This window comes from Macaca mulatta, chromosome 20, assembly GCF_049350105.2.
Source record: "Macaca mulatta isolate MMU2019108-1 chromosome 20, T2T-MMU8v2.0, whole genome shotgun sequence".
In the NCBI taxonomy this organism is placed as follows: Eukaryota; Metazoa; Chordata; class Mammalia; order Primates; family Cercopithecidae; genus Macaca; species Macaca mulatta.
In genome coordinates, this window is record NC_133425.1 from 53,632,999 (window position 1) to 53,645,946 (window position 12,948).

The 12,948-nt window shown below is 56.5% G+C and overlaps 3 protein-coding genes across 9 annotated transcripts in view; 2 read left to right on the forward strand and 1 right to left on the reverse strand.

Moving 5' to 3' along the window:
* USB1 (U6 snRNA biogenesis phosphodiesterase 1) overlaps positions 1–5,464 on the forward strand; it is a 26,126-nt gene extending 20,662 nt beyond the window's left edge. For all 5 annotated transcript variants that reach the window (XM_077986243.1, XM_077986240.1, XM_077986241.1 and 2 more), the window contains 3 exons: positions 1,432–1,537; positions 3,072–3,155; positions 4,229–5,464. In XM_077986243.1, the coding sequence (XP_077842369.1) occupies positions 1,432–1,537; positions 3,072–3,155; positions 4,229–4,333 (295 nt within the window). In that variant the 3' untranslated portion in view covers positions 4,334–5,464. The remainder of the gene's footprint in view (positions 1–1,431; positions 1,538–3,071; positions 3,156–4,228) is intronic.
* On the reverse strand, positions 2,243–10,486 carry LOC144337766 (uncharacterized). The gene is made up of 3 exons (XM_077984765.1): positions 9,777–10,486; positions 7,085–7,182; positions 2,243–5,389 (listed from the first exon to the last, which is right to left on the reverse strand). Exons 1-3 carry the CDS (start codon positions 10,484–10,486, stop codon positions 5,361–5,363), a joined length of 837 nt encoding a protein of 278 aa, XP_077840891.1. The 3' UTR covers positions 2,243–5,360.
* MMP15 (matrix metallopeptidase 15) overlaps positions 9,838–12,948 on the forward strand; it is a 21,481-nt gene continuing 18,370 nt past the window's right edge. The window contains exon 1 of one of the 3 annotated variants that reach the window (XM_001101050.5): positions 9,838–10,646. In XM_001101050.5, coding sequence (XP_001101050.3) covers positions 10,485–10,646 — 162 coding nt within the window. In that variant the 5' untranslated portion in view covers positions 9,838–10,484. The remainder of the gene's footprint in view (positions 10,647–12,948) is intronic. The other 2 variants (XM_077986229.1, XM_077986230.1) reach the window with 2 other exon arrangements.

Sequence of the window (12,948 nt, forward strand, 5' to 3'; positions counted from 1 at the left end):
ACGCAAGGGGAAGATGAACATTGATTCCTGGGTTTGAGGCTGGAACAACTGGCCCTGTTTTCTGTGATAGGAGACACTGGTGGGATGAAAATCAAAAATTCTGCTTTGTACCTGTTTGTTTGTACCTGTTAGGTTTTGCTGCCTATTGAACCCCTAGGTGGAAATGTCACATACACAACTGGGTGTTCAGGAGAGGGACCAGCTGGAGATAGAAATGTTGGCCAGTGTGGGAAGCGGGGCTGGGTGAGAACAGCCTCCTGGAGATTGCAAATGGAGGAGATCCAGTGATCTTCACCATGGAGAGGCTGGAGAGGAGAGAGGATGGCAGAGGACACTGAACCGGGAGACTGGAGGCAGGATTAAACCAGGACTGCATGGCAGGTGGTGTCTTGGGAGCCAAGAGAGAAAAGGGTTTCAAGGAGGGAAGAGTCCACTGTGTGAGATACTGATGAGCAGGTACGAGGCAGACAGCAAAGTGTCCCTTGGATTTGGTGACATGGAGGTTGTTGGCAACTTTGACAAGAGCACTTCCAGCAAAGTGGGTTGAAGATGGGAGGTGAGAAAGAGATAGTGATGGTAGACAAATTGTCTTTTTGAGAAGTTTTACTGAGAATGGGATGGGGACTGGCTGAAGCCGTGGGTTCACGGTAGAGTTTTGTTTGTTTGTTTGTTTGTTTGTTTGTTTGTTTGTTTTGAGACGGAGTCTCGCTCCGTCGCCCAGGCTGGAGTGCAGTGGCGCGATCTGGGCTCACTGCAAGCTCCACCTCCTGGGTTCACGCCATTCTCCTGCCTCAGCCTCCCGAGTAGCTGGGACTACAGGCGCCCGCCACCTCGCCCGGCTAGTTTTTTGTATTATTTTTAGTAGAGACGGGGTTTCACTGTGTTAGCCAGGAAGGTCTCGATCTCCTGACCTCGTGATCCGCCCATCTCGGCCTCCCAAAGTGCTGGGATTACAGGCTTGAGCCACAGCGCCCGGCCTGGGGGAGAGTTTTTAAAGACGAGAGAAAGCATGTGTGAGTGCTTGTGGGAGGTGTGGCAGATGCCAGGAAGCAAAGTCCTTGAGAAGAGGCCTCCTTGAGGACAAGAGTCGTTTGCAATTGGAACGGTGATGGAGAATGGAGAATGGAGATGCAGAAGCTTCTGGGTTTGTGTCTTGGCAGTGGTGGGTGAGGGCATTCCTGGAAGGGTTACTAGATCCAGGAGAGGGAGGAGAGCTGTGTGGGTGAGAACTGGGAAAGGAAGGTTTACAGACAGAGAATGTGGGGACTGAGAGAGTTGGCTCATGGAGCAGGAAAGCGAGTGTACCAGGGAGACAGGGTGAGACCCACGGCCCAGGTCTGTTGGCTTTCTGCCTGGCTCCTCCTCGGCTGCGCAGATGGCTGGTGTTCTCAGAGGCTGCATCTCATGCCTGTGTTGTCTTCCTCTCCCCAGGACCTTTATTGGGCTCGAGGTCACTTCAGGGCACGCCCAGTTCCTGGACCTAGTTTCAGAGGTGGACAGAGTCATGGAGGAATTCGACCTCACCACTTTCTACCAGGTAATGAATGGGGCTGCTGCTGCTCCACTGACCCATTTCTAATGAGAATAAAACTGTCTTTAAAGAGGCCCTCATAAGAGGCAAACTGAAGACCCTTCAGAACCTCCCGTGTCAGTGCTCTGAATGCCAGCCTTCTGAGGATGCACGCCTCGGGAGTGAGGGCTTTGAGCTGTAGTCAGATGCAGCCCACCCAAAGTCCAACATTTCTTAGAAATCTTGCTTTATATCATAAATACACCCGAGATTTGTACCTTCTGCTCCATAATGTTCACATGTTGTTTTCACGTTTTTTAAGTAGATGTCCCTAATAATTTTTGGTCAAATTGACCCTCAGAGAAGAGTTGTAGCTTCACACACCTTCCTGCACCTTGCCCAGGCCCTCCAACGGCACCTGGGCTCTAAGTCGACTATCAGGGCTTTGAAGGGCCATTCGTTTTATTTGATGTATGTTTTTAAACCGTGCTGAGGGAGATAAGTATGAATTTGAATGGTGACAATTATTGTTGCTTCAAAACTTGAGACTTTGGGGATTTTGTTCATGTCATCTGAAAAGTATGGTGTATACTGGAATGTCCTAGATCAGAATAGACGGTGGATTTTCTTTCACGTCACAGATGTAATGACTCTCTATGATACTTCAAGGAAAGCTTCTGTGAATAGGACTGTCTTAGCTCAGGCTGTCATAACAAAATACCATAGACTGGGTGGCCTAAATAACAGAAATTTATTTTTGCACAGTTCTGGAGGCTAGAAGTCCAAGATCAAGGTGACAGTGTGGTTGATGTCTTTCTTTTTTTTTTTTTTTTTGAGACAGAGTCTCACTCTGTCACCCATGCTGGAGTGCAGTGGCGCATTCTCAGCTCCCTGTAACCTCCGCCTGCCATGTTCAAGCAATTCTGCCTCAATCACCCGAGCAGCTGGGACTACATGTGTGCAACACCACCCCAGCTAATTTTTGTATTTTTAGTAGAGACGGGGCTTCACTGTGTTGGCCAGGCTGGTCTCAAACTCCTGATCCGCCTGCCTTGGCCTCTCAAAGTGCTAGGATTACAGGCGTGAGCCACTGCACCCGGCCAAGTGTGGTCGGTTTCTGGTGAGGGTTCTTCCTGGCTTATAGATGGCTGCCTTCTAGCCATGTCCTCACGTGGTGGGGCAGGGGTCGGGGGCTGCAGGGAGAGAGCAGTGCCCAAGCTCTCTGTGATTAAAGGGCACTAATCATGAGAGTCCTGCCCTCATGACCTCATCTAACCCTAATTACCCCTCAAAGGCCCCATCTTTACATATTATCACATTGGGGGTTAGGGCTACATGAATTTGGGGGAGGGGACATGATTCAGTCCATAGCAAGGACCAGTCCTATGCTATTTTGTCCATCTGTGGAGGGTGCTTGGGATCAACACTGAGGATCTTGTCTCCCACTGGGCAGGCCAGGGATCCAGCAGGGACGTCACGACAGCTCTGTCACAGACCTGCTGTGATGGCAGGGTCTGCCAAGGTGTCCAGATGACCGCCTGCCTCTCGTTTCCCTCCCCAGGACCCTTCTTTCCACCTCAGCCTGGCCTGGTGCGTGGGTGATGCACGTCTCCAGCTGGAGGGGCAGTGCCTGCAGGAACTACAGGTGAATTTCCAGGGCAGGAACACAGAGCGCGCTGAACTCCAGAAATGACGGGACAGATGCTGGAGAGGAGGAGGATGAGGCACCCAAACCCGAATCCCTGGGAAACAAATGACATGGCAGGAGACCCCAACACCTTCCCTTGCAACTCAAGGTGTGGCCCCTGGACCGGCAGCTTCAGCGTCACCTGAAGCTTATTAGCAATACAGATCTTTACCCCCCCCCCGAACCCCCAACCTAAGAAATCAGAATTACATTTTAACAGATCTCTAGGGATTTGTGTGCACATTACAGTTTGGGAAGCACTGCCCTAGAACCCTGATCTGCGAGGAGGCTGCAGGCTTCCCCTGAAGTCCTAGCCACTGGCCCAGGGGTCAGAGGCTTGGGCCTGGCACTGGAAATGGGTGAAATGTACCAGGTGTAAGTAACATCCAGCCCCCAGAATCTATCAAATTTTGATAAGTAGCTGAAAGATTCCACTTTCCCATGTGCGTTCTTGGAGGAGAACCAGCAGGTTACATGAAGTGGTAAGTGGTGGCTGATACTCCAGCCCCGGCTGGGGAGACAGTAGGGAGTATGGCCATGCAGGAAGGTTGGCCTAGAGTTGCCAACACTTCTGCTTCATAAGAGAAGCCAGAAACCTAGGTTTTTACATGTAATCTTGTCAGTTTTCAAATGTCAGCAACTAATTTGGATGTTTAAAAAACATTTTGCAAGCCAAACCAAACATGTGCAGGCTGGACGCAGCTGTGCTCCCTCATTAAGGAGCCGCCTTGCTGTTGGCCTGATGTTGCTGGAGGTGGCAAAGAGCTCTAGTTTGGGCTCCGGCAGACCTGGGTCCCAGGCCTGGTTTTATTGGTTTCTGTAATCCAGGGCTCTGAGCATCTGTGTCCTCATCTGTAAAGTTGGGATGATGGGACCAACCTCAGATATTACAGAAGTGATCAGACAAGATCAATAATGCAGAGCCTGGAGCCTGCAGCCTCTGAAGTTGGGTGAGCTGGTTTTGTTTGCAGTGCCCTCTGGGTCCCAGATGCCCCTTAATGTGACTGTCCTCCCCTGGCTGCTGTTTTAAGGCAATCGTGGATGGGTTTGAAGATGCTGAGGTGCTGCTGCGCGTGTACATCGAGCAAGTCCGCTGCAAGTCTGGGAACAAGTTCTTCTCGATGCCTTTGAAGTGAGCACCAGAGGCCTTCCTCCTCCAGGGCCCTCTGCAGACCAGGCTGAGATGGAGGAACCTGCTAAAATCAATGGAGATGCTTCTAGCCTCCCAGTAGGAGGTCCCAGCTATGCCTTCAGCCTGGCAGAAAGTGTAGCCACTCCTCATCCTCCGAGTGCTCGCTCTCGCTCTCTCTCTCCCGCTCTCTCTCTCTCTCCCGCTCTCTCTCTCTCACACTCGCTCTCTCTCTCTCTCTCCCCCCCCCTCCCCCTCTTTCTCTTTCTCTTCCCCTCCCTCTCTCTTCCTCTCCTCTCTCAGCTGTTGCGGGTTGTAGGTTGGGTGCGACTGTGTTGTGGTCCTTCCCAGAAACTGCCAGTAGAGGGCAGCCTGGGCATCCTAATTCTTACTCTGGTTGTTAAGCAAAGAAAATACTGGGGTCAGTGGTGAGCCCACCCACACTCGCCAGAATCTCCACTGTAGTCCCCCTCACAAACAGCCCTTCACTCCCTCTCCCACTTCAGCAATTTGTATTTTGATGCCATTGGCCTCAGATCAGAGTGTTTTAAATCATCACGCCCTGGCTTATCCCTGGCCAAGCCAGGACACGGGGTGCTTCAGTGGGTCTGTCACCCTCTCTCCTTGAAGCATGTCGCTTTTATTTATTTACTTTTACTCTCACCCTGCTCCTGTGCCAGCAGGGGCTACTTCAAGGCCAAGGTCCAGGATGAGAACTTGTGATCCAGCCTCAGTTTTCTCCACTTCTTTCTCCCTCTTTCTCCCGCTCACTCTAGCAAGGTGCCTGGGGAGACTTGAACAGATGTTTCATTTTGGCCTGGCCAGTGGCTGAAAGCCAGGCCTCCAATGCACTGTGACCTCTGGCTTCCCCAGCAGCTTTCCCAGAGAGGCAGAGGGGCCTTCCACAGCCTGGGTTCTGCTGCTGCCTCCTGCCTGCTGCAGCTGCAGCATTCTGAGGGGCAACGTGGAGGAAGGGCCAGGGATGCATGGGATTTTAACTTTTTCATCAAACCTTCCGCGTGGCAAGGAGTCAGTCAGTCCTCTTCAGGTGTCTTCTGGATTTCTGGTGATGGATAGAGAAATCTTTTTATGTTACAGTTTTAAATTATGTTCAACAAATAAAAAATTGCATTTCTTATTTTGGATCTTTTTTGGACTACTTGTATTTAACCCAGTGAAAAGATGACTTTCACCTTCCCCTACCCTGTCCAGCTGTGTCTCTCAGTTTGGGGGGACTCTTGGAAGTCTCTGCTGTGACTTCCAAGGTGGCCTTGAGAGGCATTAATGATGCTTCGGTAAAATAAGGGTAAGGAGGAGTCACCCGGCCTGCAAGGTCTACACACAGAGTTCTCACATAGCACATCTAGCCTGGAGCTAGGCATGTGGCAGGGGTCACCACCCTCATCCCTCACCCACATAGGCAGACATTGACACCTTATACTGCTGTGACACTGAGTGCTTCCCGATACCTTCTCATGTCTTCCAGTATCCCCCCGAAAGGTAAACAGGGTGGGGATGGCTAGTCCGCTGTTAAAAGAACAGGTTAAGTGACTTGCTTGTATGAGAAATCACAAGGAAGGGCCGTACTCAGCCCTAACCTCAGGTCCTGTGCTGGGGCAGCCTTGATCCAGCCCAGCACACCACCTCATGGTCAGGCCTGGCATCTGAGTGGGGACACAGGGCTTGAGGGAAAGGTGTGGGGCGAGGGGCCTGTTGCCCAGGCTCCCATGGTGGCCCCCACTGCCCCGCCTTTCCTGAAAGGGGCAGCCTCCCAGCCGCTGCACTGAAAGACCCAGGCACTTTCTGGGCCTTGTTCCTGCTCCCCACTGCATTGATCTGACTCCAACTCATTATTGGGTTGGTTCTTCTGGAGAGGAGGAAGATGCAGGGCATCCTTTCTGGCTTGCAGGCAACACGGCACCTCTGGCTGTGCAGCCTGTACTTAACTGACACCTGCCCTGTGCCAGGCCCTGAACTGGGCACTTGGTGAACCAGACTAGGTCTGCCCTCTGGGTGCTCACAGCAGGGCTGAACAGGCAGGGAGCACAGAGAAGAATCTGCATCCTCAACATGGCACTTCCCCAAACTTCGGTACTGGCTCTTATTGGGAGGGGGGCAGGTGTGAGGTAAGACCTCCATCAACAAGCCCAGGAAGAGGGATGGGGCCATTCCCCCCAGGGGAGGATGTGGCTGGGGAGTCCGTCTGTGCTGAGGATGGAATTTGAGTGCAGCAACTTTGAGAAATGGGCCAAGATCAATAACCGGCTCCTCAATGGAGAATGGAAGGTGGCAATGGAGGAAGGAAGCAGGAGCCTCGCTGAGGGGGAGGGGTGGGCAGGCTGGGCCTGAGGAGGCTGGCGGCAGGAGCTTGGCGGGCACCCAGACACTGAGTGTGCCTCTGGAGCAGAGTGAGCCCGCTGAGCAAGCGCTCCCGCTGACAGTGCAGAAGCAGCCGGGGCTCTTCCATAAGAGGAGATTCTCCATAAGAGGAGAAACCTCGGAGACAACTCTGGAGACACAGGGAAGACCAGAGCAGGCTGCAGTCCCCGCCAGGCAGGCTGGCCCAAAGAAATGCTCTTGATGAGGATTTTATCACACCAGGGAGAGTACAAAATCAACACATCTGGCCTCGGTGTCCTCAGATGTTCCCCACAGGGCAGGGAAATCATCTCACGCCTGTTTGGCTGATTTCCACCTGGCACTCTCCAGCGCCTCTCCAGACCACCCCAGCTTTGTTTCCAAGGGAGAGGGAAATTACCTTGGCTTGTTTGTTTATTCCTTGTCTTGGCACCAAGAGTCCCAAGGCCTGCTTCACCTTTGATGGTGTGTTGGGTGGGTGCATCGCCTGAGGGGCCCCTGGAGGGGAGAGCTGGAGGAGGGGGTGTCCTGGGCCCAGTTCCAGCCCACAGCTACTTTCCTTCACCGAACAGGAGACCTCCCCTACGACCTCAGAACTCTCCTTTCGCAAACGAGGAAACAAACCCAAAGAGGGGAATAACTTGCTCCGATTGCCCAGTAAATTACAGCTGAGGCAAAAACCCAGGGACCTGGCTTCTGATCCAGAGCTTTTTACAACCCCTCACACCACATCAGGACCTCTAAATGAAACTGCTGTGAAACACCATGTCTGGGCTTTCATTCAAAAGACTAAGAAAAAAAAGGTGTGTGCTGGTGGGCGGGGGTGTCAGGGCATAGATGAAACGATATTGGCAAAATATGGATAAGGTTTAAAGTTCTTGATGGCCGGGCGTGGTGGCTCACGCCTGTAATCCCAGCACTTTGGGAGGCCGAGGCGGGCGGATCACAAGGTCAGGAGATCGAGACCACGGTGAAACCCCGTCTCTACTAAAAATACAAAAAATTAGCCAGGCGCGGTTGTGGGCGCCTGTAGTCCCAGCTACTCGGGAGGCTGAGGCAGGAGAATGGCGTGAACCCGGGAGGCGGAGCTTGCAGTGAGCCGAGATTGCGCCACTGCACTCCAGCCTGGGCGACAGAGCAAGACTCCGTCTCAAAAATAAATAAATAAATAAAGTTCTTGATGGAGGGGCTGGAGTTCACACATCTCAGTCCCACTGACTAGTCCTTTTGGGCTTTGGGTGCTGGCCAGACCCAGTAGAAACCCAGCTATCTTGGGTTGGATGTACATGCAAATCCACCTTGGATTCCCAAAGTACCTATAGGAGCCAGACCCAATAATTGGGAGCTTCAAGATATGGTCACAGGGGATGTCATTTCCTTAAGGCAGGATTGGACCCCAAGAGAGGAACCTCCAACAGAGAGAAAATCACCAGACTTGACTGACCCAGGCCTTTAAGAATGTTGCTCCATTCATTCCTAGGCTCCTCTCACTAATAGCCCCTTAAGCCCCAACTTTTTTTTTTTTTTTTTTTTTTTAAGACAGGGTCTCGCTCTGAGTCAGCTGGGTTGAAGGGCAGCAGCATGATCATAGCTCACTGCAGCCTCAACCTCCTGGGCTCAAGTGATCCTCCCACCTCAGCCTCCCAAGTAGCTGGGCCTACAGATGTACACACGCCTGGCTAATTTTTGTATTCTTTGTAGAGATGGGGTCTTGCCATGTTGCCCAGGTTGGTCTTGAACTCCTGGGCTAAAGCAATTCTGCCGCTTCGGCCTCCCAAAGTGCTGGGATTACAAGCTTGAGCCACTTTTCCTAGCCCCAAACTTTTTTAAATTGGCTAATCGGGACTAAATATCATGAAAGAGTGCAACGTGGTCAGTTAAACAAGGACAGCCCTGTTGTCTGTGTCTGAAGACCACTGCACATTTCCCAAAAGCAAATTTCAAAGTGGAGAATTTAGAAACCCACTTCCCAGATGAGGGATCCTACAGAGAAGTGAGTCCGTGGAAATGATGAAATTGCCCGGTTCCTTTCTCTAAATTCCGACTTCCTTTCCCCAAGGACATCCCAGGAGGGTTCAAATGCGCGCTCTCTAAGGCGCCCTGCCAGGTCTCCTGATTTCCAGTTTCCGGGAGGTGAGGCCGGCTGGGGTGCCCCGCGGGCCTGCTCTAGAGAAAACCGCCCTCAGGTGAGGACAGCTTCCATTTCCGGGTCTGAAGATAAGGAATACGGTCTCCGCCCTCCTGCCTGCCGCCCTCACCCACTGACCACGCCGGTCAGTCTCCAGGGTTGCCCTTGGCCTGGCCCCCGGGTCTCGGTGGACCTTCGACCCGGGCCTCTCAGCTCTGGCCTCCTGCATCCACCCCGCCCCGACCTCAAGCTGCTTCCGGAATAGAATGAACGCCAGCTCATTAAGTTTCGCGGGGAGGTGTGTCCACCCGCCCCGCGCCGCGTCGGGCCGCACTGTCGCACTTCACTCGCACTAGCCAGTGGCCAAAGTGCTTGGGCACCTATTGCGCCAGGCCAAGAACCGGAAGCCTTACCTCGCACTCACTCCAACTCTTTGCCCCACATTCCCGATAAGAACATGGAGACTCGGAGAGATTAATTTGCCCACGTGCAAGCTGCAGCTAATGGGCGGACTCGGAACTTGAACCGTGTCCCTCCTAAACCTGCCCCTTGTCCGCCGCAACGCGCCCTCGACGCGCACAAAACCCTCACTTTGATAATGAGGAAAGTTACTCAATGGCCAGAGACACCCTGTGGCTTTTGAAAAGAGATTTCAGGCTGACAAATTTCCATATATATATATAAAACGACTCTTTGGTCCCTCCCCTAAGACCTCCTTCCCGTCCCCCTCAGCCTCAGTATCACCCCCACCCACCAGGTAGGATCCCTAAGGAGGAGTCTTCATTCCTCCCAGGCAGGGAGACCACGCCTTCCCTGCTTCCTCCCTCCACGGGGGATCGCGTTGGAGGTCACCCCTGTCCCCCAGACGCTGGGTTGAGAGTGACGCGGGGTGGGCTGGAGACGTTTCCCGCCCTCTGGGAAGAGTAAATGGGCCGCCCACCTGCCGGGCCTCGGCCGCCCGCACCTGCTCGTGAGAAGCCGCTGGCTGGGGCACCGCCCCCGGTCCCCGCCCGGGTCCGCGCACTGGGAGCACGCTGGCCCTTTAAGAGCGCGGCGGCCGCGGCGCGCGGGGAGGAGGGCTGGGAGCGCCCGGAGCCGCGCTGAACTCGCCGGGGACGTCGGGCGCCCGCTCCTTGGCTGGCTGGCTGGCTGGTTTGCTCGCTCGCTCTCTCGGGTGGGCTCCCTGCGCCTCCTCCCGGGACTGCGTGGGGACCCGGGCCCGGTCGGGCGCGGCGGCGAGCAGAATCCCTGGGCAGGAGGCACGCGCTCCGGGCAGCGCCCGGCCCCGGGCATGGACAGAGGGAGCTGGGCGCGCAGGGGGCGCCGCGGGACCGGGCGGCCGGAGCGCTGAGCCAGACAAAGGCTCTGGAGTTGCGCTCGCTCTCGGGAGCCGGGCCCCAGGCTCTGGGCGCCAAGGCTGCGGGACCCCGCGGGGGGTAGCTCCGGCCGGCCCCCTTTCCCGCCCGCTGATTCCGAGCTCCCGGACCTGCCCTGCCCGCTTCTCCTCGGGCTTGGGAATTTGCCGAGGCGACCTAGGCGGCTCCAGCGGGGACCGGGAGCCTGAGGTGCGCGGCGCGCCCGCCGGGCCAGGAGCCAGGGAGCGTCGCAAGTTTCCAAGGCGCGTGCGAGGACCCGGCGTGCAGTGTTCCGGGCCGGGCTGGGCGCCGAGAGCATGGGCAGCAACCGGAGCGCGCCCGGACGGCCGGGCTGGACTGGCAGCCTCCTTGGCGACTGGGAGGAGGCGGCGCGGCCGCGACTGCTGCCGCTGCTCCTGGTGCTTCTGGGCTGCCTGGGCCTTGGCGTAGCGGCCGAAGACGCAGAGGTCCATGCCGAGGTAAGACCCCCGCCCTGCCCTTTGGCTGCGGGCTGGGGGCTTAGAGAGGGAGGCGCCACGCCCGCAGCATGAGACGTGGAGGTGGAGGGAGCGGAGACGCGCCCCCTGTTCTGGGCCGTGGCGGGGAAGAAAGGGGACTTGGCAGGCTGCCCCTCCCCAGCTCGCCCTCTGCAGCGCACCTCTTCCCAAACCCTGGAGGGCGCAGGGCTCGCGCCTCCCCGCTACTCCGAGTACAGCCCTGTTCTGGGCACTGAGCCCCCACCCCGGTCCCCCCACATTCAGCCTGTGTCCCGGGAGCCGCTTCCGCCGCCCCCAGCCCTTGCCTCCCCTCCTTCCTTCCCTCCAGGGCAGCCGATTCCTCGAGAGCCCGGCTGGCGCGCAGTGGCGCTCTTTGCGAGTGGGGAGGGGGCTGCTCTCGGGGACAGCCACAGGCGGAGCAGGAGCTGGGCAGCTGGGCAACAGCGCTCCTGCCCAGGTAGCCTCTCGTCTGGGTGATAGCGAGGCGCACACGGCGGGCCGGGATGCGGGGGGGATGGGTGCAAACAGCTGAGGCAGCGGACTCGGGTTGCGGGGGCGCTTTGGCTACTTTCTTGCGCTCTTGCGAGGAAGCCTGGCCACGCCCGGGCGGGGTCCTAAGGACGGACCCTGCCTCCCACAGCGCTTCCTTCCAACAGCCCCCCTACGTCGAAGCCCCGGGTGGGAGAGGGTGGACCCCGCGCCTCTTTTGGCTAGGAGCCCTCTTGGCGTCCCTCCTGGGGCCCCGCTGTGGATGGCTCCCGCGGGTGACCAGGCGCGGCATCCCGGCGTAGAGCCGGGTCCAGCCAGCGCCCCAGCTCCATGGTGTCTCCCGAGCGAGGACACTGAAGGCGCCAGCTCTGTTGCCCCAGAGCAAGAGCAGGGTCCTCTCTTCCCCGACTTCTAAGACCTGCTCCCTGCCCCAGATAGGCGGGGAGAGGATTGGGCCGGGAGTAGGGAGAAAGAACCACCCGGAGCCGCTTCTGCACGGTGCTCAGGCCTTGGTGCCCTTGGGCTGCCCGGGCTGCGGGCCGGAGCGCCGTTTCTATTTGCAGCTGGGCTGGTGCTCCCTCCCTGGCCCACGGCGGCTTTCCCATCTCCCCGGGCTCCCTGGGAGATTTTTCCGATGGAAGCTTGCCCTTCCCCTCCCTACTTTAATAAAAGCATAGAGGAAGGGCAGGGAATTCCTCCTGGGCTCGAGTTACACGTCCCAGCCAGTTCCCCACCTGCTCTGTCCTCCCTCCCTGGCCAGGCCAGGGAGAGCTGCAAGGAGCCAGGCCCTGGCAGGAGGCAGGATAGGAGCCCCGCCCCAACCCAGTCTGGCCACCCTCCCCCACCCCATTCACACAGGCAGGCAGGAGTTTTAGGGGGTTCCTGTTGGTGAGGATTACCCCTCAGCCAGTGACCCAAGTACTGGGCGGAGAGTGCCGTTTGGGCCCACCTGCCACTCTGGGCTGGAGTGCCAAAGAATTTCAAGTCATAATCCCACCCTTGAGTTTCTAATTTACTTAGGGATGGTGTCTGTACATAGGAAGCAGTGATGGAATTTGATGGCTGTGCATTGCTAATGGCACCCTAGCTGGCCAGGAGCTGCTCTGGGGTGCAGGGACCTGTAGTCGGAGGGGGCTTCACTCTCTCTCTCTTCTGCTTTTCCGGTTCCATCTCACCCCTACCCCAGCCCCCCAGTTCAGGGAGTGCCCACAGCTCAGTGCTGCCAGGGAAGAAGCTGTGGTTGCATTATCACAGACCGTGCTCCTGATCTGGAGATTGTGACTGTCCTGGAGCCCTACTCCTGGGGAGACACTTTGGTTGGACCTGGGCAGTGGCTGGAAGAGACCCCGGAAGGTTTAGGAAGCCCTGAATGTTGGCAGCCATGCAGATAGAGGGCTAGAGACAGGTGGAGTATCCCAGCTCCTACAGTTGGCTTTGGGTACAGGCTGCTTCTGGAGTCCCATCAGGTCTGGCCACATGTGGGCCCAAAGAGTCAAATGGCCTCAGCAGCCAGCCCATCTGCCAGGAGGCTGTGGCCTCAGACTCCTGGGCCTGGCCTACACCCTGTGTCGAGCCTCCCTTCCTCAGAGAAGGGCTGGCTCTCTCATTCTCACCCCAGCATCCGCACAGCTTCAGGCCTCCAGCTGGGTCACGGCTGGGACCTTCTCGGAGCAGCTTGGCAGTTGAGCCAAGGCCAGCCCCTCTCCACTTCCTTTCTCCCCTCCCAGGGTGGAAGCCACGGGAGTTTCGCAAGGCTGAGACATCAAGGAACCTGGCATGTGCTAGGAACTGAGAA

Coding starts and splice junctions, on each gene's coding strand:
- LOC144337766 (XM_077984765.1), bottom strand. CDS start 10,486: ATGCTCTCGGCGCCCAGCCCGGCCCGGAACACTGCACGCCGGGTCCTC. Junction 7,183..9,776: donor CAGCGGCTTCTCACGAGCAG/GTGCGGGCGGCC, acceptor TCTCCCCTCCAG/GGGCCCCTCAGGCGATGCAC. Junction 5,390..7,084: donor GAATAAACAAACAAGCCAAG/GTAATTTCCCTC, acceptor ATCCATCACCAG/AAATCCAGAAGACACCTGAA.